The 21,184-nt window shown below is 53.4% G+C and overlaps 9 protein-coding genes and 1 non-coding gene across 10 annotated transcripts; 5 read left to right on the top strand and 5 right to left on the bottom strand.

The window, feature by feature from the left end:
- Nucleotides 1–222: 222 nt before the first annotated feature.
- On the bottom strand, nucleotides 223–492 carry P153DRAFT_367395 (uncharacterized protein). The gene has a single exon (XM_033668264.1). The coding sequence runs from the start codon at nucleotides 465–467 to the stop codon at nucleotides 255–257; it is 213 nt and encodes a 70-aa protein (XP_033523508.1). The 5' UTR covers nucleotides 468–492; the 3' UTR covers nucleotides 223–254.
- Nucleotides 493–646: 154 nt separating this feature from the next.
- Nucleotides 647–2,244, top strand: P153DRAFT_341640 (uncharacterized protein). Its single transcript, XM_033665932.1, has 2 exons — nucleotides 647–924; nucleotides 983–2,244. The coding sequence occupies exons 1-2, from the start codon at nucleotides 708–710 to the stop codon at nucleotides 1,792–1,794; spliced, it is 1,029 nt and encodes a 342-aa protein (XP_033523507.1). The 5' UTR covers nucleotides 647–707; the 3' UTR covers nucleotides 1,795–2,244.
- Nucleotides 2,245–2,530: 286 nt separating this feature from the next.
- Nucleotides 2,531–4,407, bottom strand: P153DRAFT_367393 (methionine aminopeptidase 1). Its single transcript, XM_033668263.1, has 5 exons — nucleotides 4,001–4,407; nucleotides 3,894–3,942; nucleotides 3,530–3,843; nucleotides 2,926–3,472; nucleotides 2,531–2,873 (listed from the first exon to the last, which is right to left on the bottom strand). Exons 1-5 carry the CDS (start codon nucleotides 4,151–4,153, stop codon nucleotides 2,764–2,766), a joined length of 1,173 nt encoding a protein of 390 aa, XP_033523506.1. The 5' UTR covers nucleotides 4,154–4,407; the 3' UTR covers nucleotides 2,531–2,763.
- Nucleotides 4,408–4,409: 2 nt separating this feature from the next.
- P153DRAFT_367392 (peptidase M24A, methionine aminopeptidase) lies at nucleotides 4,410–6,350 on the top strand. Its single transcript, XM_033668262.1, has 4 exons — nucleotides 4,410–4,484; nucleotides 4,541–5,670; nucleotides 5,724–5,810; nucleotides 5,864–6,350. The coding sequence occupies exons 1-4, from the start codon at nucleotides 4,442–4,444 to the stop codon at nucleotides 5,918–5,920; spliced, it is 1,317 nt and encodes a 438-aa protein (XP_033523505.1). The 5' UTR covers nucleotides 4,410–4,441; the 3' UTR covers nucleotides 5,921–6,350.
- A 641-nt stretch (nucleotides 6,351–6,991) lies between these two features.
- On the bottom strand, nucleotides 6,992–8,113 carry P153DRAFT_386303 (uncharacterized protein; the record flags this gene model as incomplete). Its single annotated transcript, XM_033670515.1, has 3 exons — nucleotides 6,992–7,106; nucleotides 7,208–7,597; nucleotides 8,046–8,113. The coding sequence occupies 3 exons, from the start codon at nucleotides 8,111–8,113 to the stop codon at nucleotides 6,992–6,994; spliced, it is 573 nt and encodes a 190-aa protein (XP_033523504.1).
- A 487-nt stretch (nucleotides 8,114–8,600) lies between these two features.
- P153DRAFT_t73 lies at nucleotides 8,601–8,691 on the top strand. The gene has a single exon. It is a non-coding gene; the product is annotated as a tRNA-Glu (tRNA).
- A 547-nt stretch (nucleotides 8,692–9,238) lies between these two features.
- Nucleotides 9,239–13,481, bottom strand: P153DRAFT_376395 (uncharacterized protein; the record flags this gene model as incomplete). The annotated part of the gene is made up of 3 exons (XM_033669653.1): nucleotides 9,239–12,986; nucleotides 13,039–13,136; nucleotides 13,254–13,481. 3 exons carry the CDS (start codon nucleotides 13,479–13,481, stop codon nucleotides 9,239–9,241), a joined length of 4,074 nt encoding a protein of 1,357 aa, XP_033523503.1.
- A 777-nt stretch (nucleotides 13,482–14,258) lies between these two features.
- Nucleotides 14,259–14,681, top strand: P153DRAFT_367390 (uncharacterized protein; the record flags this gene model as incomplete). The annotated part of the gene is made up of 1 exon (XM_033668261.1): nucleotides 14,259–14,681. The coding sequence occupies one exon, from the start codon at nucleotides 14,262–14,264 to the stop codon at nucleotides 14,466–14,468; it is 207 nt and encodes a 68-aa protein (XP_033523502.1). The 3' UTR covers nucleotides 14,469–14,681.
- Nucleotides 14,682–14,795: 114 nt separating this feature from the next.
- On the bottom strand, nucleotides 14,796–16,993 carry P153DRAFT_367389 (uncharacterized protein). The gene is made up of 4 exons (XM_033668260.1): nucleotides 16,658–16,993; nucleotides 16,569–16,596; nucleotides 15,987–16,512; nucleotides 14,796–15,937 (listed from the first exon to the last, which is right to left on the bottom strand). Exons 1-4 carry the CDS (start codon nucleotides 16,861–16,863, stop codon nucleotides 15,279–15,281), a joined length of 1,419 nt encoding a protein of 472 aa, XP_033523501.1. The 5' UTR covers nucleotides 16,864–16,993; the 3' UTR covers nucleotides 14,796–15,278.
- A 3,212-nt stretch (nucleotides 16,994–20,205) lies between these two features.
- On the top strand, nucleotides 20,206–21,122 carry P153DRAFT_292157 (uncharacterized protein; the record flags this gene model as incomplete). The annotated part of the gene is made up of 2 exons (XM_033663820.1): nucleotides 20,206–20,725; nucleotides 20,779–21,122. The coding sequence occupies 2 exons, from the start codon at nucleotides 20,206–20,208 to the stop codon at nucleotides 21,120–21,122; spliced, it is 864 nt and encodes a 287-aa protein (XP_033523500.1).
- Nucleotides 21,123–21,184: the final 62 nt, after the last annotated feature.

Here is a 21,184-nt window from a genome sequence, read left to right as displayed (position 1 = left end):
CTGCTACGTTCGCAGTCCCGAGGGAGAGACAATACTTGAGCACTTATGAGTGGTCACCGATGTAACCTCAGCATCACTGCCAATAAAACAATATCGAAACTCTACCACATAGGCAGAATGTCTTCTACTCATGCAGGCTCAATGTCTCAGACCTCAGTTCTAACGTTCGGAGAGTTCCGAAAAGATGAAGTCCTACGGAAGGTACAGCAAACCCTCACAACAGCTAGGCAAACTACATAGTATGTAGGTTAGATTTATACAAAGTTTGTTTGTAGGTGTCTGGCTGTTGGGAGATGTGGCTGTGCTCTGGGATCTGGTGGGTTGGTGGGATGCTTGGTATTCGCGAAGTTGTGGGGATTTGGTGTGTGCCTGGGTACTGGGTTATGGAGGGAGGCTGGTGTTGGGGGATATGGTGTTGCTGGTTCTTGGGATATTCTGCTCAATACTACTTGGAGTTGTCTAGGCATAGATATAAGCTTTGGAAGGAACGGATAGCTTCTAAATTCTAGACTTGGGATAAATGAGGGATTGGTGCTTAACTACAGTACCAAAAACGGGTTTAGGTGTGTGGGGCTCGGCAATCGCATCGCGTCGCGTAACTGGACCGTTCGACGCGTCGTCCCAACTCGACTACAACCACTCCAAAACACGAAACATTCACAACACTATTGCAGCCACACACACAAGCTCTCACAATTTACGCAAACATGACCGACACAATTGAAGACGTCCAGATGGACACACTAGAAATCGAGCAAGCCACTCCGTTGTCCAACGTCTTCATGGCGCCGTCAATCCACAAGCCTGACATCCTCGCGGGAAAGTCGTATTCGCATTTCTCGCCCATACCGCAACAAATCGCAGACGACATGTCGACAGAATGCGTGCTGGGTGTCGACGAAGCCGGTCGCGGCCCCGTACTCGGTATGCAGTCCACCCATAAAACTCCTCCCACCACACCGCGACTAACACACAAGCCCAGGCCCCATGGTCTACGCCCTCTTCTACCTCCCCATCGACCAGCACCACTCGCTCCTCGCGCAAACCCACCACTTCGACGACTCCAAAGTGCTCACCCCCGAGGTCCGCTCCTCCCTCATGCGCACCCTCTGCACGCCCGGCACCGACCTCCACGCATCCGGCGGCTGGGCCACGCGCTCCCTCTCCGCCCAAGACATCTCCGCACACATGCTCTCGCCCGCCGTGTACAACCTCAACGCACAAGCCATGGACGCGACCATCGACCTCATCACAGAAGTCCTCGCCCGCGGCGTCAACGTAAAGGAAATCTACATCGACACCATCGGCAGGCCTGAAACCTACCAGAAGAGGCTCGAGCGCATATGGCCCACCATCCACATCACCGTCGCCAAGAAGGCGGATAGCTTGTACCCTGTCGTCAGCGCGGCGAGTGTGTGCGCAAAGGTCACGAGGGATGCTGCCCTCGATGTCTGCTTCGAACCGTACCACGTCCCAAACCCCGACGCACATGACGATGCTGAGGTTAAGGTTGCGTGGGGCTCGGGCTACCCGTCCGATGCGCGCACTACCACGTGGCTGAAGGCGAACATGGACCCGCTGTTTGGCTGGGGGAACGAGTGCCGCTTCTCGTGGGGCACGGCGAAGGAGCTACTCGAAGTTAAGAACGCGCAGGTTGGCGTCGACTGGCCTGTTGAGGAAGACGGGGATGATATGCGCATGACGGACTTTTTCTCCGGCAGGGATGAGACCAAGGGCGATGAGCTGGTGGAGTGGTTTGGTAAGCGCGTTACGACGGAGATGGACGTCTTTTGATCGACGATGCTCTTCCTCGTGTGGGTGATGGAAGGGGAGTTTACGGAGGAAGCATTGCATGGCCTGAGCAAGGGAGGATATGTGCTGTGTGATGGGGATCGCAACTCGACCACCCGCCTACGAGGAATGCACGGCTCCCGCGTCTTTTGCCGCTCAGTTCATGATAGGCCACGTCTATGGTCGTCGGACATTTCGCATCTGCAGCTATGATTCAGCCGCACGAACGTCGGGCGCCATCCCACTGAAGTATACCACCAAGCGGCGACCACCCAACTACGTCCCTCCGTCTTGCGTCATAGCCATACAAGCCATTTGCTACGAGAACGGGCAGGGGAGGGAAAGAGCAGACTCCTCGCTCCGTCGGCACCCACATACCTTACTGTGCACCTTGCAAACGGCGGAGTAGAAGTAGAAGTAGAAGTAGAAAGAACGGAACATCTATTCATCCATCGAAGCTCATCGCTTTTGTGCCATGCCATGCCTTGCCTTGCTATACTTGTTTGCTCTGCTGCCCCCGCCGTACCTATGTTCGACGAGGGGGTTTATCTCTATGAAGATGTGGTCCGGAGGCGTACTATGCATGCATGCGTGCAACGGTAGCGGGACGGACCGCGGGCTAGGAAGCGCCTCTGCCTTCGGGCATCTCTGCTTGGTGGATTAAATGTAGTCTGGAGTTTTGGATAGCTTTATCGTGGAGGGGGAAGGGGAAGTGAAAGTGAAAGGGAGAATGTGATGCGGGAAATTTCCTAGTGATGGGTTCAACGCGCTTTTCTTCTGATCGTGTTGAAATTGTATGTGTTTCCTGACGAATTCCTCGTAGTGATGTAGGCGATATAGGCTATGTGTTACGAAGCCTCGCGGCTCTCCTTCTTTGCAAACCCAGTTCATATCATCATACCTTTACGCCCTAATAGAGAACTTTACCCGGCATTGACCACCCAGACTACGCGTTTGATGCGTCATCAGCCTCTACTTCTCCTTCGTGCTCGTTGTCGGCATCGGTATCGCACCCCCCGGAGAATTCTCATTCCCCGCCGTCAAGACCTCCACCCCCGTCTCCGTAACAAGCAAAGTATGTTCTGCACAGGTATCAGCAACCAATCACCTTCCACAGAACACCCATAAACCCACCAAACTGCGCAGTCCGCTTCCCATCAACAGTAACATTCGTCCACTTATCCGGCCAATGCACCTCACGCGGTTTCCCCAGGGTAAGAATCGGTTCAATCGTGAAGGTCATACCGGGCCTGCACACGCCCACAGCGCGATTCTTGCTATAATGCGGAATCCACGGCGGGGGGTGGAACTCCGTGTTAATCCCATGTCCGCCCCAAGTCGCGACCACGCTGCAGTTGCGCGACTTGGCGTGTTTCTCAATCACGTGGCCGAATTCTCGAATCGGTCTGCCGGGCCGGACGAGCTCGATTGCTTTGTCGAGACACTCGCGGGCTGTTTCGACGACGCGGACGGAGTCTGGGTCTGCTTTTGCGCGGTCGCCGATGTAGTATGTTTCGTTGAGGTCGGCGTGGTAGCCGCCGTGGTAGAGCGAGATGTCGAGGTTGAGGATGTCGCCGTCGAGGAGGATGCGGTGGTCTGGGATGCCGTGGCAGACTACTTCGTTGGGGGATGTGCAGAGCGATTTGGGGAAGTGGTTGTAGTTTAGGGGAGAGGGGTATGACTGGTTGAGATTTAGCAGTGATTGATTGACCCCCATATGGAATTGAGATGGGCTTACGTTCCGCTCCACACACGCGTTGTGGCATATTTCGTCGAGATAGTCGGTGGTGATGCCGGGCTTGAGCTCCGCCGCCGTGATGTCGAGTACTTCTCGAGCTAGTCGGCATACTTTTCGCATTGCCTCCTGGCCTTTGGCGTCGAGGATGTCGATCTTGGTGCTGTGCAGGCGCTGTTCACCCCTGGGTATGCCGGTTTTGGCCCAGTCGGGGTGTTTGATTGATTTGGGAACGGCTCGTCTCGCGGAAAGCGGATAGACTGGTCGGACGGAACCGGTGAAGGCATACGTTGGGAAGGGATTGTGAGGTCCAGTGGCTGAGTCTGGTTCAGAGACAATATTGAAGGGATGAGAGCGTGGACTATACCAACTTGGGGTTTATCTTTGGCTGTTTTGTGAAGGGTCTTGTGTTCGTTCTTCAAGACGGGGTTTGTCAGCTTGGAATCTCAGTAGGTAAAGAACGAATCAACCAACCCAGCTCCTCTTGAAGCAATCTTGGGAACAGAAGTAGCTGTCTGTCACGCCTATCTTCAGACACGTTGGGCACTGTAAAGACCCAGCATCATTTTCACAGTCTGTTCCCAAACACTGCCTCTTAGATGGTGGTTCTGATGGATTATCGGCCATTATGGCGGGGCTTGCTTCCTGAGTCCGAACGTAGCAACAGCGCCAACACCAATAACTAATTCGTCGTAGAAATTTGTGTACGAAGAAATGTCCCTGGCTCGTCGTGCTAGGCAAGGTTTTAGTGAATGAGGCCAGCCGTTGATCAGCCCACTCTTTAGACTAGGGTAGGTGCTGTGCCGCAATTGCGGAGACGCGGACACGTGACCATCGGTGATCTGTCACACGGCGGGCGTTGGAGTTAACTTTGTTCTTTTCACACGAACCCAAGTAGTCACATCAATCGTCAAAATGGCTGCCAAAGTCTCCGGAGATGAGCCCAAGACGCTCAACGGTGCGTCATATGCTCCGTGAAAACTAAGCGACACTAACTAACGGAAGCTTGTATAGTCGCAGAAGCTAATGGAACTGTGAACGGCGATGCTGGAGAACATTCCGGTCAAGATTCGGATGACGATGCTGACGAGAATTCACCTGAAGCTACTGCTGTCGCTGGCGCGAAAAAGAAGAGGAACAGGAAGAAGAAGCCCAAGAAGAAGAAGAAGAAGAGTACTGTCCAAACTGATCCCCCCTCAGTCCTGATCTCGCAACTATTCCCAGACAACAACTACCCCAAAGGCGAGGAGGTGGAATATAAGGATGAGAACCTCTATCGCAGCACTAACGAGGAGAAGCGTTATTTGGACAATATGAACAGCGACTTCCTCTCGGATTATCGTCAAGCGGCCGAGGCACATCGTCAGGTTCGCCAGTGGGCACAGAAAAACATTAAACCAGGCCAGACACTCACTGAAATCGCCAATGGTATTGAAGATAGCGTGCGTCGTGTAGTCGGACACGACGGGTTATCCGAAGGCGATGCTCTGATTGCCGGCATGGGTTTCCCAACAGGTTTGAATATCGACGAGATTGCAGCCCACTACAGCCCAAATGCCGGCTGCAAGCGAGTGCTTCAACAAAGTAACGTCATGAAGGTTGACATTGGCATCCACGTGAATGGTCGTATCGTTGACAGCGCCTTCACAATGGCATTCGATCCCATGTATGACAACCTCCTCGCAGCCGTCAAGGACGCAACCAACACCGGTCTCCGCGAGGCAGGAATCGACGTCCGCCTCGGCGAGCTAGGTGGGTACATTCAGGAGACTATGGAAAGCTATGAATGCGAGATCAATGGGACTACCTACCCAATCAAGCCGATCCGCGAACTATCCGGCCACACTATCTTACCATACAGCATTCATGGCACGAAGAGTGTTCCTATCATCAAGACAAACGATACAACGAAGATGGAAGAAGGTGATGTGTTTGCTATCGAGACGTTCGGCAGCACTGGCAATGGGCGGTGTCACGATCAGGGTGAGGTCTCGCATTACGCTCTACGCAGCGATGCGCCAAACACTGACCTTCGTCTGACTTCGGCCAAATCGCTGTTGCGTACTATCAAGAACAACTTTGGTACCATTCCCTTCTGTCGACGCTATTTGGATAGGATTGGTCAGGACAAGTATCTACTCGGTGTATGACAGTACAGAGCTTTAATTCATGCTCGGAGTCACTGACAGATCGGCAGCTAAACAGTCTTGTCAAATCTGGTATCGTTGAAGACTACCCGCCTTTGGTTGACAAGAAAGGGTCATACACAGCCCAATTTGAACATGTAAGTACACAAGTCGATAAACTACGGAGATTCATATTAACGAAGCACAATAGACCATCCTGCTCCGACCTACCGTGAAAGAAATCATCAGTCGTGGAGACGACTACTGAACAGATAATGATGTGTTGCACCTAGAGCAAAACAAGAAAAAGTTCTGAGTCACAAGAGTGAAAATAAAACATGTCTACCTACAAAACACATCCTGAATTATCAGTCTGCTCTCTTCCAACATCTAGACTGCATCCTCATCCCAGTGTTCTTGGGCAAAGCGTTCTCTGAGCATTTTTGTCGTGTGGTTCGAAGACCCGAGAAGGATATCTGGATGTTGTTCCCTGTCTCCAAAGTACTTATCCTTGCGAGTATCATCCCCCTCTCGGGTCGTATCATCAAGCATCCTGGTGCGAAAGTTGGAAGCATAAAGAGCGGCAACACACTGTATCGCAAACGTATCTCGAGCAAGCTACTAACATGTGTTTGTGCGAAATTACTCGAGATTGAACGTCTGTTAGGATGTGAACCTGCGAATACCAGTGAACATGGATGGCCAAGAGGATCGGTGGCACAAATGAGATGCAGCGATCTGCACACTGTCTTTACACATGTCATAAATGGCAAGATGGTCTTAGCACCTTTTGACCATGAGCACTGGGGTAAGAGAATCCATCACTCTGGCGCTGCTGCCAACCAGCGCCTCCAGCGCCTCTTCAAACGGTGCGGATGCTAGTGATGGTTAAATTTGAGAACATGATATCTGCAGGATACATATGCCAGATGACCAAGTTTCCACAAGGCCTCACCCGATCCATCAGCCAAGAAAAACAAGGCAGAAAGCGTAATACCAGGCAGCGAAACAAGATGAGCAAGAACCCTGAACAGACGAAAGCTTGCGCCATTCTCAAACACGATCCTCCCACCCAACCACGTCACCCCACCCCGTCAGACGAGGGATCACCATGATCTCCATTCTCCAAGAAACACCACCCCCGTCCACTCGAATCCGGCAAATCTCCAATGCTTCGCACCCCCCGCCAGCCAATAAGAGGGGTGAAACAGCCCAACGCCCACGCTAAATGAAACTCGGAAATGTCGGAAATTTCGGAAATGACTTCCTGGTGTAAATCTGATTGCGTATTTTACGTTTGTTGCGTGCTTGCGTATCCTGCGCAATTCCCTGCATGGTTTCAGGGTGTGTTTTGCGGGGGTCTGTCGGTGACCTGCACAATCGACAGATGGCGTGTTGGGTGCCGGTGGATATTGACGACGGGTGATTGCGCCGTAATGACAACGACGCACAACCTGATGGTGGGTGTCAGTTTATATTGGGATGAGCAAGAAGGCTTGTACGCCCTCTGGCGTGAAAGACGATCGCAGTCATTCATGCCGGGTTGGTCACGTACCTGGAGCTTCCTGAGCCCCCCAGCCCATATCCTCTTGATTGCTCTCGCAGATGCCCCAGGGTTTTGCTTGCGACCTCAATTATTGGTGTGGATGACGCCTGCGCCCTCGCACACATGGCATTTTTGCCTTCCGCTCCTCTTGCAGTTGCAGCAGCCGGTGCCGTTACAGTCATCGCACTTTGTTGACCCGTTTCCACGGCAGTTGGGGCATTCTCCTCCCATGTTGAGTTCGATGTTGAGTTTGGGTTGAGTTTGGAGGAAACGGCTGGCGGGCGTGTATATCGAGCGAGAGCGGTAGACAAGAACGGAGCGAGATGTAGCAAGCTGAGGGAGATTCGCGAGATCAACGGAAAGGGATAGTCGAGAGGCGGCTGATCACTAATATCTGGCCTGGGAAGGAGCAGAGGTCTGAGCGCGGTATGAGGGAAGGGGGAGTTTCGAAGCAATCCCCCAATCAGCAGGACAAGCAATGTCTCTTATACGTATACAGTGTAATCTCCCTCGACGGGAGCGACCAGGTGCCCTGTGCAGGAACGATGAAGCGCGCTCCGCCACGCAACAAGCAACGAACGGTTGGTGCACCAGAGTTGCACAGACAGCTTACGGCTTACGCAGCCAAGTAACAGCGAGGGACCTTTGAAAATCATCGCCTGTACTACTCCGTTTTGGTAAACTTATCGAAAACCAACACAGCAGGCAGCAGGTTTATTCCTCCTTGGACCTATCCGTACAGGACGGTACGTCTGGAGCCCCCCAAACCAGGAAGGTGGAACTGTGGCTCGTAAAATGAGACCGAAGCGGCCTGCCGCCACAGCCGGAGTGAGGCTTCTACACGTACGTGGGTTCGATCAGCACGGGATACCATGCCGGTGCAGTAACGCCCTTCCTGTGCAGTCTTGGACTCATTTCGTTTTTGCTCTTGGCTTGGGGGCTGTCTATTGCTGCCACATCCGGGAGTGCAGCTGCATCGGTGATACGGAAAGGGCTCCCTGAGTGGGAAGGCGCCGACTGGGATGTCAATTCGCGGCACGCAAGTTGTGTGTTTTGAGCTGCGGAACCCGAAGGAGTGGATAGGGCTGAATTTCAATAAGCGGAGTGTGGCTGTGCAAGAATCGTGGTTGTGATGGCGATCTGTGCCTTTCTGCGTAACTTGTTCGAGCATGTTTTAGTGAGGCATAGACAAACAAGGGTGATAGCGGAATTGGCGCATTTGTGAACTTCAAAAAGGAACATGCCGTTTGAAGGGTGGAGACGTGCATAAGAAATGCAGTTCGCGATAGCCGGGCATCTCCGACGCGGGACGAGCCCGTATCACGACAGACCCTGATGATGTCGAGCACACAATATGTATATATTATATCAAATTGCTCTATCTTTCATCAACAGTACCATCTCCGGTATAGTCCAGAGGCTAGGATATTCCGCTTTCACCGATCTTCGATGATAGAGCCGGAAAGACCCGGGTTCGATTCCCGGTACCGGAAACTTTCATTTTGCCCTTTCGCGCAGGTAGCTCCTGCCTTTTTGCCAGTTGTTGGATCAGCAAGCGCATTGTGTCAGTTACTGGGAGCTTCCATCTCATATTTTCTGGATGTGCTCGACTGCTTTTTGCCTGATCTCGAACATAGAACTCGCCCAACACAGCGTAGCTGTAAAGTAATAAAGGAGCGGCGCCGGCACGTTCGATACAACTTTGCTTAACGTTTGCTCTTCTTGTTCAACACAAATCGTATATTTGCAGGACACCGTCACAGCAAATGCATAGCATTGTGACATCACGAGAGAGATGAAGAGGTCATTCCAAGCCCATTATATAGAGATGATAGCAGTATCTCGCCCATAGCCATGTAGAAAGTCCGGCCAGCCTCAAGCCAGCATGATAGAAGTAATACATGTGGCTCCCACGTGTTTAGAATTACAATAGCATCTATAATCATACACATACACACGCGCATTCCCGCGCAAACGCCCTTCCCTCATAATCACATCAGCAATCCGTAAAACCATGTTCCCAACCCCGCATACACATGTCTAAGTATACCGCCACGTCTCCGCGCCTGCACCGTGGACCGCCGACTGCCCTGGCACAGGAGACGGCGCAGCGACCGTGGCGTTGCCGTCGTCGCTGATAGGACTGTACTCGGGTCTCTGCGGGCTCGTTGCTCCGTCGCTCAGCGGGCTTGGGATCGGGCGCTGGGATTCCGTCTGCGGCGGCTGCGTCCACGGTCCGCTTGACGAGGGTGTGTATTGGGGCTGCGGCGGATATGGGGACTGCGACGCATATGACGGGGGCGCTGTGACGGTCGGCGCAGTTGCAGAACCCGTCGACGTGGCCAGCTGCTTGAGCATCTGCTCCCATTTCGGCGTTCCGTTCCCAGCCTGTGGTGCTCGCTCCATTTCGCGCTGGAAGTCGTGGGGAGACTGAAACTGTGCTGTTGGCCGCGGGGCAGACGCACCAGCCGGCGGGTGTCCTTGATGGGATCCCTGTTGCGCCGCAGGGGGAGGCCTTGGAGCAATCGCAGGACGTGCTGTCGTCGGCTTGGGCTTCCACTCTGGTGTAAAACCACCACCAGGACTATAAGGAGAAATGTAAGTTTTTGCTCGCCGAAGGTACGCGTTTTTGAGGTAGGGGTAGTTCGTTACGTAGGCAAGATATTCAATAGGGGAGGTTGCAGCATAAACGATAGAGGAGGAGGGTGAGACGGCGTACATTGGAGGGTTGGGAGTCCCAGATGGGTTGCTCAACATGCCATGCGAAGATGGAGGTGGAGCCTGCGTGGCTCGGTTGTGAGCACCTGCAGGGCTATATGCCGGCGTCATGTTCTGGCCTGAACCTGAAGCGTACGGGAATGGCGGCAGCTGTCGAGGGCTCTGCGAGCTAGCCGGAGGTTGGTATGGGTATGGCGGCAAGGCCTGGTTGGACTGATACGGGTGAGCATATTGATCGATACCATTGAGCAGTGGCCCTGCGGTCACGGGCTGTTGCTTCCAACTCGAGGTGGAGTTGTTCTGAGGCGGTACGTATGGCTGATACTGGTACTGCTGCTGCTGCGGGGGACGATGGCTGTGATATGCGGGATATGCCTGCTGTCCATTCGGAGGGGCCGGCGCTCGGTGGTCGTAGCTGACGTTTGGTTGATGAGCAACAGGAGAGTTTGGATTGTTTCGCGTATCCGCCCCGGAATTGTAAACAGGCGACTTCCACGTCGTCATCATGCCCTCCCTCGGCTTGTACGTATATGGTCTGTCTGCAGGTCGAATCTGTTGCTGCATCGGCGTGCGCGGGGGCATTTGAGTCTGGATAGGAGCTGGCTTGAGTGGGTACGAAGCCGGGTAGGAGCGCCGGTCGAATACCGGAACGGGCGGAGGCGGAGGTCTGACAGTGTCCATGAAGTTGCTCTTGGGGTTGTTTCTTCGTAGCGCCAAGTTCTCCGTATACTGCGGCTTTGCCTCGGTCGATGGTTTTCCAAGATAGTACCAGAGTCGATTCTCCTTGCTAAAATCAATCTTGGGAGCTCTCCGAGTAACCTCCGGCGCAGTGTGCCACTCGGCCCATCTTTGTTCAGAGTTGGGATCATGGAATGGGTCGCCAATCTCTGGAACACCATCCGTGCGGTTGGTAATGTCCAGAGATGCGTCGCTTTCTTTGAGATGCTCGGGGAGTGGCTTGGCGTTTGCGGATGGCTTGAGGCGCTGCGATTCTTCAGGATGGAGCTTCAGGATGTACTTCCACTCAACCTCCACACGGTCGCCATCCGGAAGTACATCGACCAGCGCAGACTGCTCGCCAGGCCGGTTCTCGACAACTTGTGCACCATAGATCTGGTACATCTCGCCTCCAACATACTGGAATTGGATGACGTCCATGGGCTTCAGCGTCTTGCCATAGTTCATGACGAACTTGTCCTTCTCCAATGACTCGACATCAACAGTCTTGTTATTCCTCTTCTTCGGCCGGTGGAAGCGACATCGGAAGTCATATCCATCATAGAAGTACTCAGTGCCCTCCTCGTCAAACGTGGGCATGGGACCAAGATCGACCTGCACACCAGCCGCCACAGCGCAAGTGGCGTGGAAAGCCCTAGTGCATTTCTTCTGGGAACACTGGAAGACCGCGCCACGTTTCGATCGACAATAGTTACACTTGAGCTCGAGACGGTCCTTGCCGATATTGGCGACATTGCATACTTTCTCGTTTGGCTTCGAGGATATCCACGTCTCTGGAGTGTAGTCGGCGCAAATCCTATGGGCCTTCATACCGTTGTCCGTTGGCAGGAGTTCGTCGTATTCGACATCGTTGGGGCACAAAATACACGGCATGCCTCTACCCGGTATCTTAAGGCGGATTCGAATGCGCTTCAGCTTCTTGGGTCGCGGCGTTTCTTGAACCTCGTCGTTTGCTCGCTTCCTCTTGTTTCCTGGTTTCCTGCCAGGCTTCTTCTTGGGCTTACCGACAACGCTGGGTGGAGGACTGGGAAGAAGGTCCGCACCGTCCTCATCATCTTCGTCGTCCGTTTCTTCGTAGTATTCAGGTGTTGGTTCACCCCTCAGTTTGCGCTCGATTTCGTTCACATCAACCCAGACACTGTCCGACTCGCAGTTGCACTTTTTGGCAATTCTTCCGTAACTCAACCAAGACTCGTTCGCGAAGTTGACCGACTCAGCGCAATTGTAACCAATGTTGTAACCGGAATGGTATCCATACGGATACGTGATGACGAACTCGCCCTCGTAGTGAACCAGCCGATTGACCTTGATGTTGAAGTCCTTCTCCAGTCGCTGAGGAGAGATCAGGTAAGTCTTGTGTCGCAAGAACTGAGAGCAGTGCTTTGCGTCATTCGGCCAGATGCTCTTCATGGCAGCCTCGAATCGTCGCGCATCTTCCTGCGAGATGCTGTACCACTGCTTGGGGGCGCCGAAGTGGATGTAGTTGATGCTGTAAAGATCCACGTCCTCCAAATGCCAGGCAAATGTAGCCTTCCACATGCCTAAGTAAAGGTATGCAGTATTGACACCCGGGACTTTTGTACCAAGAACATCGAGTAGGTTGGGGAGCTTCGCAACGTTCCACGAAGTTGTCCGGTCGTCGAACAGCGAGCCTGGCATATCAGCGCCGTACATGGGCTGGCCGTAGTTGATGGTCTTCCAGTAGTTGTCTTCGAGTTCCTTGCATCGCTCAACCGTGTATTCCTCAAGGCCTTCCAGGTGATAGTCAAACTCGTCAAAGGCTTCTTCGTCAATGTAATCTGCGACTGCACCTCTGTTGTTCAGACGGCGAGACGAAACGGATTTCTTCTGGTCAATTTTGGGCTGGCGACCACGTGCTTTTGTCGGTGGTGCATCATCCTGGTCCTCTTTCTTGACTCGTCTCCGCGTCGTCCTCTTCTCCTCCCTGCCTGGCGAGGTGGGCGTGGGAGGAACGTCGATGGAATCGGCGTCATCATCCTCGTCTTTCTTCTCAGTCTTGGTCTGACGTCTGCGAGGGCGTCCGGGTCCACGTTTAGGAGCATCGTCAGTCTTCGTGGGGGCGGCCTGAGCTCTTGTGGAACGCGTCCTGGACGGTGCTTCTGCAGCAGCTTTCCGGCGCTCGCCTCGCTTTGCCGGGGGTTGATGATGCGGCTCGTCGGTAACAGCCCGCCATTCAGGCAAGTTGTATGAGCGCTGCTTCTCGATGTTCGCTTGGGTGTAGATACCGTGCTGGCCGGCGAATTCTTGCATAATGGGGTTCTTGACTTTGATCGACTTGATCTGTTCGCTGAGGTCGGGAAGGGCGTTGCGCCTGCGTATGGTAAGCTACAAGCTGTCTGAAGGGTATCGCAGCAACGACTTACCAATCGTCAGGCGGAATGACCTTCACAATGCCAGACTTCATTCCGTGCTTGTCAATCTTGTCGATGAATCTCTTGAAATTGCGGAACTGGTCCATGGTCTACCCAGACAGTCAGTACCCTTGCACGTCCAACGCACCCATCTTGAAGCCATTCTTGCGCGCCAATCTCCCTCGGCGCACACAGCAAGACGACGTGCGCACGGCATTGCGACATACCGGCTTGAACACTGGTATCTTTCCGCCCTCGAAATAATGGTCAGGCTCGATATCCTCGCCATCGTCGCTGTCAATATCAGATAGCTCTGACGACATCCTCTCGTCTCTCTTGTCGTTGTCTTCGCTCGTCGGCGGCGTCAGGGCAGCTTTGGCGGCGACGTCGTCATGGTGAGTCGTCGGCGTGGATGCTGTCTCCACCGACGGCACGACTTCTGTCAGGGCCTCCATTGCGAAGGAGCCTTGTGCGAAACGTGTCGGTAACCTCGGGGTAGGTGTGAAGCGTGTTGGTCGCCTCAGGGTAGGTGCGAGACTAGCTGCTATGGCAGTTGAGCGAAGTCGGGCGCCACCGCAGTCGCCACCAAATAAAACGGCGCAACGACAATTTTACCGTCGGCGCATCGACGTCGCGGGGTGCGTGAAATGACGGGGAATCGTTTCACGGGGTGTGAGTGACAGGCAGGGTGTTGGGCGTGTCGGGAGGGCCAAAGGCGAGAACGAGGAGGTTCGAGCCTGCCAAGATGAGCTAGATTAATCCCGGTCTACCTCGCCTGATCATCACTCCATCACTACACTTCCAGACGCAATCAAGGTGGATTATTCGTGCTGGAAAAGGGCTTAGAGTAGATATATGCTTCTGGGAAGTTGTAGTATTCTGCTTTTTTAGTTTCTCAGGTGTATTTAAAGACCAGCTGGTCTCACCCCCCTAAATCGCCGACTTTGATGAATTTCCACATGCACGTCATTCTATGCAGTATCATCTAGCAATCTGCACCTCCATCTTATCAGATGGAAGCCTTGCCGTTCGCAGATCAAAGAACTCACTCACTGCATGACGCCTTTGCCAGAAATCAACTCACCTGACCTAAGCATATTCTCGATCCCAAAAACACTGCACATCAACAACATATCTGTAATCTTCACCCAATGCTCACAACTCCCCAACAGACCTTCACCCGCTATAAACTCTACGCCGCAAAATACGTAGCAGCGTGACATGCGACACACCCAATGAAGTTTTTTGCATCGAAACAATCCACTACACTCATCCACCCGCTCGAAATATATATATGCGTCCCCATTCTATCTCCTATCGACATCCACTCCAGTGATAAACCCCCCGTTCATGCGCCCACCTCAAAGCCTACTCACTGCCCAATCTATCGACATCAACAACACATCACATCACGCTCGAACAAGCCATCAGTTTCTCAATGAGCGAACACACATAAACGCACCACTCTCTCTATCTCTCTCTCACCCTAGCCTATTCTCCTACCCCCGCAACTCATCCCATCCAACGCACCTCCAAACCAAGCCCATCAAGAACCCCCCGCCTATCAGCCAGAAACCATCCATCCCCGTGCCGCACTGTGCCGTTCCTGCATATGTACACCAGCATCACACCATCCAAGCAATGTCGTGCAGTAGTCTAACCGTAGCGGAAAAAAACTCCCCCCCAAGTCATTTTTAATTCCCCGAGCTTCCGATCCCCAAACTCCGATGCTCCCGCCGCCAACGCCTCCACATTGCAACTCCACACTTGCATCTCATCTCCACACTTGCATCTCCACTCTTCTCGGCATCAGGGCCATCCAGTCAGGGACGAGGAAGCCCTCTTCCCCAGTCCAATCACTCAATCACGAAACAACAATAAGAATGTCAGATTCAGCATCGAGCAGAAACGAAAAAAAAAGTCACAGTTGCACAAAAGATCCATGATTTACAAGCTCATAAAATTCGTATTTCTCAAGCGCCAGATCGTAACCCCCCAGAAAGACCATGAATATAGTACAAGGCCCATGCCCGAAAGATCCGACGCTCCAACGCTATGCAGTGAATGAGATGAGGCTGTACATTTGCTTCGTAAGCTGGGTTTTTTGTTTTTGTTTGGTGTGGTGTCTGTCGCTCAAACGCCCTAGAGCTAGAAAGGTACACATGTTCCAGCAACCCAAGAAGAGGTTTGCGTAGAACCCAGTCCCTTCGTATGCTCAAGGTAAGTTGATATGAAGACGGTCATGGAGCGTCTTACGACGTCGGCGTCGGCTCGCCACGGGGAGCGCCACGGAAGCCGCCTCGACCCCGGAATTCGCCGCGGAACTCTCCACGACCGCGTCCTCGACCGCGGTAGTCGCCTCGGGGACCGCCTCGGCCCCTGCCCCTGTAGCCTCCACGCCCCTCGCCGTGATGTTGTCCGCCTCGTCCTCGACTACCACGGTTGCTCTGGACCTCGTGGAAGCCGTCGGTGCCAGTCGCCGCAGCAGCAGGCGCCGCTACCGGCTCGGGAGTGTCATCAGCCCAGCTCTGCGTGCTAGTGACAGGGGCAGCTACGTGTGGAGTCTCAGTCTCAGCGGGGTCTCGCGGAACGATTTCGAAGGACTCCGAGAGAGGATCGTCTTGACCACTTGGCTGCTTGTCCCACTGCTCAGTCGCTGCAGCGTTCGCAGCCTCTGGCTCAATGCTCGAAGCCGCCGGGGCGGTGGGGGTCTCGGTCTCTGCAGTTCCGTCAACAGCTGTGGCACCGGCATCGATCTCCGTGAGTCCAGCGTGAGCAATGGTGGGGTCAGAGCCATGCTCTGGTGACTGTGTCTCAGGAGGAGCGGGCTGTGACTGTGCCACCTCGTCGACCCAGGCCTCCTCGGCGGCGAAGGGAGCTTCCTCGAGCGCAGACTGCTTGACCTGGGCGTCTGATGTCATGTCAGCTTGTGGGTCAGTGTGGCAGTGATGTAAACGTACATGTAACGTTCAGAACCACACCCTCTGTGTTGGGAACACCATCCTCCGTGCCGTCAATGAGCTTCTCTGCGGCGAGCACAGCGCTGGCGTCACCTCCATATACCTGCAGCAGAGCGCCCTCAAAAGCCTTGGTAAGGTCCGAGTCGTCGTCTCCAAGCTGGCGTCGAGCAGCGGCAGCCCTCAAGAAGCGGGACAGAGTGAGGAGCTTCTCGCGGACGGCCTTCTTCTGCTCAATAGCCGCCTCAGACTTCAGCGTCTCCTTCAGCGCCTCGAGTTCTCCAGAATGTGACTTGGAAAGGATCTCCTTCTGCAGCTCCTTCTCGCGAGCAATCTTCTCTTGGTACTCCTGGTCGAACTTCTTGTACTGCGCGATCTGCTCCTCGAATTGGGCAAGCTGGCTCTGGAGACCCGGCTTCCTCTCAGCCTGCGCCTTCTGGTCAGGGTTGATCTTGCGGGATGCGAGGAGGTCATCAAGTGAGATGCCGGGATTCGCTTCGACTATGGAGTCGACCTTCTGGGTAGCATTCTGAATAGGTGTAAGCTGTGGGCTACGACAAGGCTAGTATGGAGTAGTCATCTTACCAGCTTCTTGTTGATGTTGCGAATGTTCCTACACACATTCAGATCAGCAAATGACTCTCGTCTTGAGCAGTGACAAGCTCGCGACTCACTTCTGGAGCTCTCTAATGTACGAGTTCTCGCTGTCACCACCATTGGCCTTTCCTGCTGGGTCAGAGCCGCCTGCGCCAGCCTCCGAAGACGTCTGCTCAGGCGCGGCTGGAACAGCGGTGGCATCGCCCTTGGACTTCTTCTTGCGGGCGCTCTTTGACTCGCCAGTCACCAACGTTTGCAGCTTCGCAACGACTTCAGAAGCCATTTCAGTGTGGGATTTGGGGTTTGTTTGAGAGTTGAATAGGATTTACGCGTGATTCGCGAAAGAAAGAGTGGGTTTGATGCGGGGATGGATTGTGGTGCTGGTTGTGCTGTAGCAGTATGGTCGACACGAGGGGGCTCCTGCTCCACGTACGCCAAGGCTCGCGTGGGGCGCGCTGAGGCCCATCGAAGCTGCCAGATCGTCTGCGGGCGGGCATCAAGCACGCTTTCTCGAGGATTATGGACGCCCGAGCTGATTTTCACTAGGGTCATGCTCCAGCTAAGCTCTTTTCCGGATGCAAAGCGTTGGCAGAATGCAAGATTAGCATATGTCTGCTGGCTTCAACACAATAGGAAGCGGATATTCAGCCAGTATTCACACCTAGGAGCACTATTCGACAGCGAATCCCAATGCAATCAGGTAATAGTTTTCAATGCGATCTAAGGTGTGACACAACAATGCCTCCGGAGGTAACACGCTGGTCACGATCTTGGAGTTGCTTTTCAAGATGAGCCTTAGAAAAAACAACCCTATGATCGCAGGGTGGGTAGACATTCTTGTAACAAGTATCCGCCCAAACAAATCGATATCGGGCAACGAATAAACTGTGTTCAACTCTTCAAAGGTCAATGAGAAAGGCTTGAGGATAGCATGTCATCCCAGTCAGTGGGCGGTGTAACATCTTCCCCGCAATTCGCAATCAGCGTCACTCATCAAGTACGCCTATGTGTGGGATGAATACGGGCGTGTTACTAGTTGAGGTGTGGTGTTCGTACAAGGCGTAGGCTATAGGAATGGGTGTCCAGACCATAGCCATGATTGCGAGGTTGGCATCGACTTGATTGAGAACGGCCGTAGACTCTGGAGGAAACCGTACATTGTGCAATGGCTATCAACGGAAGCGTGTGTAGATCTATATTTGAGGTTAGTTGTGAACTTTCAGATGCTAGTGCTGAACCGCAATGTCTATATGTGCGTTAGGTACGTACCTCAGTGCTCTTGCGATGTAGTGCGTGATGTTGCTGGCTGCCACTCCACTACACAAAAGTCCCTTATCCAAGACAAGATCTGCACTGCTATAGATGTGTGAGTGTTGTCGACGGTCGGGTGATTCCCACAAATACGAGGAGTTGCCAGCTAGACTTGACTTCCTAACCAGCCTCAGGAGTGAGTGAGGGTTCACACGACTACGAATGTTGAATCGGTTCCCAATACGTCCGTAATCGCTCCAGGATGAGGTTCAATGACTGTGTTACGATGAAACTAGGCAGAACCGGAAGACGCGTATCGTGTGGAAAGAAGAGGAACACTTCAAGGACACGACACTGAAGACACCATCTGGTAAGTGAGATTGTTCATGACGATATACTGCATGCTGTGTGTCATGTTTGCATAGAGATTAGCCGTGGCTAAACTATTCCGAATGTTCTTTTGCGTGTTCAAGTGCAAGAAGTGGAGTTTGTTTGTTTCTACTTCAGCTGTGGCCCTGTTAAGAACAGGTGATTTAACCCACCAAGACCAGGCTTGATCCTCAAACGCCAATGATGTTTACCATCCTGGAATGAATACGTAATTCCTCACCATATCAGTTGCAGTGGTCAGAATTGGAGAAGGCGCCAGGATAATTCAGAATCGAGTGAGAATGGCAAAGCAATATGAAATGTGTGTGGACCCTCTCTGGAAATTGGTGGTCGGACTGATTGTCCAGCGGGTAAGGCAAGGCAGACGAAACGACAGCCTTGGTGTGACTGGCTGCTGATAATGTGGGGGAGGGCATGTCACATGCCACACTGTCTCGGTTGGTGGTCATGGGGTTGACCTTGCGAAGGTGTGGAGGCGTGATCAGTACAACCAAGTATCAAATAGACACATTTGAGACGAGAGATGTGTGGAGCAGTGCCTAGCTGAATGTGATGTTGTTGTTGATGTTGTTGCATGCATAGGCCGCGGCTCCAAAACTGCATCAAAAGTAAACCGGCAGACTGAACTCGGATTGCTAGATGGGGAAACTCGTTGCAAAGACCAGACGTTCATGACGTTTCGTGATTGCGGATGCATGTACACAGTAAGAGCATAGCTAGAGGGATCCTGCAGCCTTTGAAGACAAGCTTTGGACGACATGCAACTGGACAGCTTCGAGCGGAACTAGTGCATGTCCTGCATATTTCTTGGTCCACAGAGCGTGATAGCCTGCAGCTAAATATTGATAAGAGCAAACAACTACCAGGCTGGTAGATACGAACTGGAGCAGAGAAGACAGGCTTTTTGTGCGGGATGATCGCGGGTTGCTGCACGGCTGGGAGGTGGGGAAACGGACATGGCGTCGAGGGACAGGGTGATTCGTCGAGTGTTTTTGGGCCTAGCCCGTTCTGCACTGAGCCTTCTTGGCACGAATCAGCATAAGACATTGCGTTCTGCACGTGTGCTCTCAGGTGACCTTCTCCTCTCCCAGCATCAACTTGAAGGCAATCGCGCTGAAGCGGGTCTCAAGCAATATCGACAAATCGAGGTATGGTGCCTTTCTCTACAAAATCTGCATGTAGCCGGCAGAATCAGATATCCAAAGCTCTCGCAATTCTGTGGTATCTATCGTTGTTCATGACTTACTGATAGTCGAAGGACTCACGTGTCTGCGAACAAGCGGCCGAACATCAAGCACCAGGTACGTGAGCTCGTCTCTCTTCACAGCACGTCGAGTCGTCGTCATGTCGTTCGACAAAGCGGGACCCCGAGCCTCGACAGCATGCGATCCGCTTGCGACCACCGCGTCTGCCTTCCAGCGGTCGTGGTTGCCTCTGGCAGGTCGCTGGCTGTCCCGCACGTCTTGACGCGCGCATTCACGACGAAACGCAACACGACGACCTTGTGCGCCGCCTACGACCCGCATGTTCGCACGATACGACGGCTCCCGTTCGAGCAGTGACAGCTTGGTCTTACAGCGACTGGCAATCGGTGCGATTAATCGCTTGCCTGCCTGCTGGCGCTGCGTCGCACCACCTTCACGTACTCACCTGCCCGCGCCCGTGCTAACGTTTGTCGTCCCCCCAGGAGTCTGCGTCGCATGAATACTGGAGCAACTCGGCATAGCGACTGCGCGTGAACCAGTGGACTGCGTGCCGCCTTTCCCCGCCTGTGTGGTTTGCGCCTTCGACTCCAACTTCGAGCGCGTTCTCTCTCGCGCGTTCTCTCTCCCACCCCGCCCACTCCACCCTCCAACCCAGGCCCTGCAAATAGACACTGCTCTATACCCACGACAGAGCTCCCGCTCATCATTGGTACGCCTACTGTTTAGGACTTGAGCAACCATCTAATATCACGTCACCACACGAGGACGCCTCGAGGACCATGGCTGATACTGCTGGCTATCCTGTCGACGGAAAGTTGGGCTCTCACGACTCTCATCACACAAACAAACGCAAGCGGGACACCCGTGACCACGGCCATATACGACCCAATCCCCACGTGAACGACATGACTGATCAGGCTACTGCCTCGTTCCTTGCTGCGCACAACGCTGCCGACGACGACATGCAGCAACAGTTTGACGTTCACCAGACTGGCGCCAACACCGCAAGCGTCGGCGACACCGCTGCCGCTGCGCTTGCCTATCATCAGATGACCGTGCCTCAGGCGACTGAGCTGCAGTTCCAGACACAGACTGCGGCAGACGGTTCCTTTAGCATGGGAGATCACCATCAGCAACAGGGCATGCAAGACTTCAGCCTCGAAGCTTTGAAAGCAGCCACACAGACAGGTAGAGCAGGTCAAGTATCTAATAATGATTCGCCGCCACAAAGCACCACTCTCAAGCCTCAAGTTGGCTCTGACGAATGGCATAAAGTCCGGCGTGACAATCACAAAGAAGGTGAGTTGACGTGAGCTATTTGTTGGAAGATGACGTGACTGACACAATGGCAGTTGAACGCCGCCGTCGAGAGACAATCAACGAAGGTATCAATGAGCTGGCAAAGATAGTGCCGGGATGTGAGAAGAACAAAGGGTCGATCTTACAGCGTGCTGTCCAATTCATCACCCAGCTAAAGGAGAACGAGCAACAAAATATCGAGAAGTGGACGCTCGAGAAGCTGCTGACAGAGCAAGCCATTACCGAACTTAGCGCCAGTTGCGACAAGTTCAAAGCTGAATGCCAACGGGCCTGGGAAGAATGCCAAATCTACAAACGCACATGTGAAAACAACGGCATCATTCCGGAAGAAATCAAAGACCGCGAGAATAACGGCGAGCAGTCTGGGTCAAGCTAATTCTGACCAATGTTAGCTCTCGAGGAGGTTTAATTGTTATGCGGCCGTGTGCCTGTTTGTTG

Source organism: Dothidotthia symphoricarpi (assembly GCF_010015815.1).
Source record: "Dothidotthia symphoricarpi CBS 119687 unplaced genomic scaffold P153scaffold_11, whole genome shotgun sequence".
Classification (NCBI taxonomy): domain Eukaryota; kingdom Fungi; phylum Ascomycota; class Dothideomycetes; order Pleosporales; family Dothidotthiaceae; genus Dothidotthia; species Dothidotthia symphoricarpi.
The sequence above is the reverse complement of the archived record's forward strand: the minus strand, read 5'-3'. Positions and strand labels throughout refer to the sequence as shown.

Coding starts and splice junctions, on each gene's coding strand:
- P153DRAFT_367395 (XM_033668264.1), bottom strand. CDS start 467: ATGCCTAGACAACTCCAAGTAGTATTGAGCAGAATATCCCAAGAACCA.
- P153DRAFT_341640 (XM_033665932.1), top strand. CDS start 708: ATGACCGACACAATTGAAGACGTCCAGATGGACACACTAGAAATCGAG. Junction 925..982: donor CGGTCGCGGCCCCGTACTCG/GTATGCAGTCCA, acceptor ACACAAGCCCAG/GCCCCATGGTCTACGCCCTC.
- P153DRAFT_367393 (XM_033668263.1), bottom strand. CDS start 4,153: ATGGCCGATAATCCATCAGAACCACCATCTAAGAGGCAGTGTTTGGGA. Junction 3,943..4,000: donor ATTGCTTCAAGAGGAGCTGG/GTTGGTTGATTC, acceptor CCCGTCTTGAAG/AACGAACACAAGACCCTTCA. Junction 3,844..3,893: donor CAAAGATAAACCCCAAGTTG/GTATAGTCCACG, acceptor AACCAGACTCAG/CCACTGGACCTCACAATCCC.
- P153DRAFT_367392 (XM_033668262.1), top strand. CDS start 4,442: ATGGCTGCCAAAGTCTCCGGAGATGAGCCCAAGACGCTCAACG. Junction 4,485..4,540: donor TGAGCCCAAGACGCTCAACG/GTGCGTCATATG, acceptor AAGCTTGTATAG/TCGCAGAAGCTAATGGAACT. Junction 5,671..5,723: donor AGGACAAGTATCTACTCGGT/GTATGACAGTAC, acceptor ACAGATCGGCAG/CTAAACAGTCTTGTCAAATC.
- P153DRAFT_367389 (XM_033668260.1), bottom strand. CDS start 16,863: ATGGCTTCTGAAGTCGTTGCGAAGCTGCAAACGTTGGTGACTGGCGAG. Junction 16,597..16,657: donor TACATTAGAGAGCTCCAGAA/GTGAGTCGCGAG, acceptor GAATGTGTGTAG/GAACATTCGCAACATCAACA. Junction 16,513..16,568: donor GCAACATCAACAAGAAGCTG/GTAAGATGACTA, acceptor ACACCTATTCAG/AATGCTACCCAGAAGGTCGA.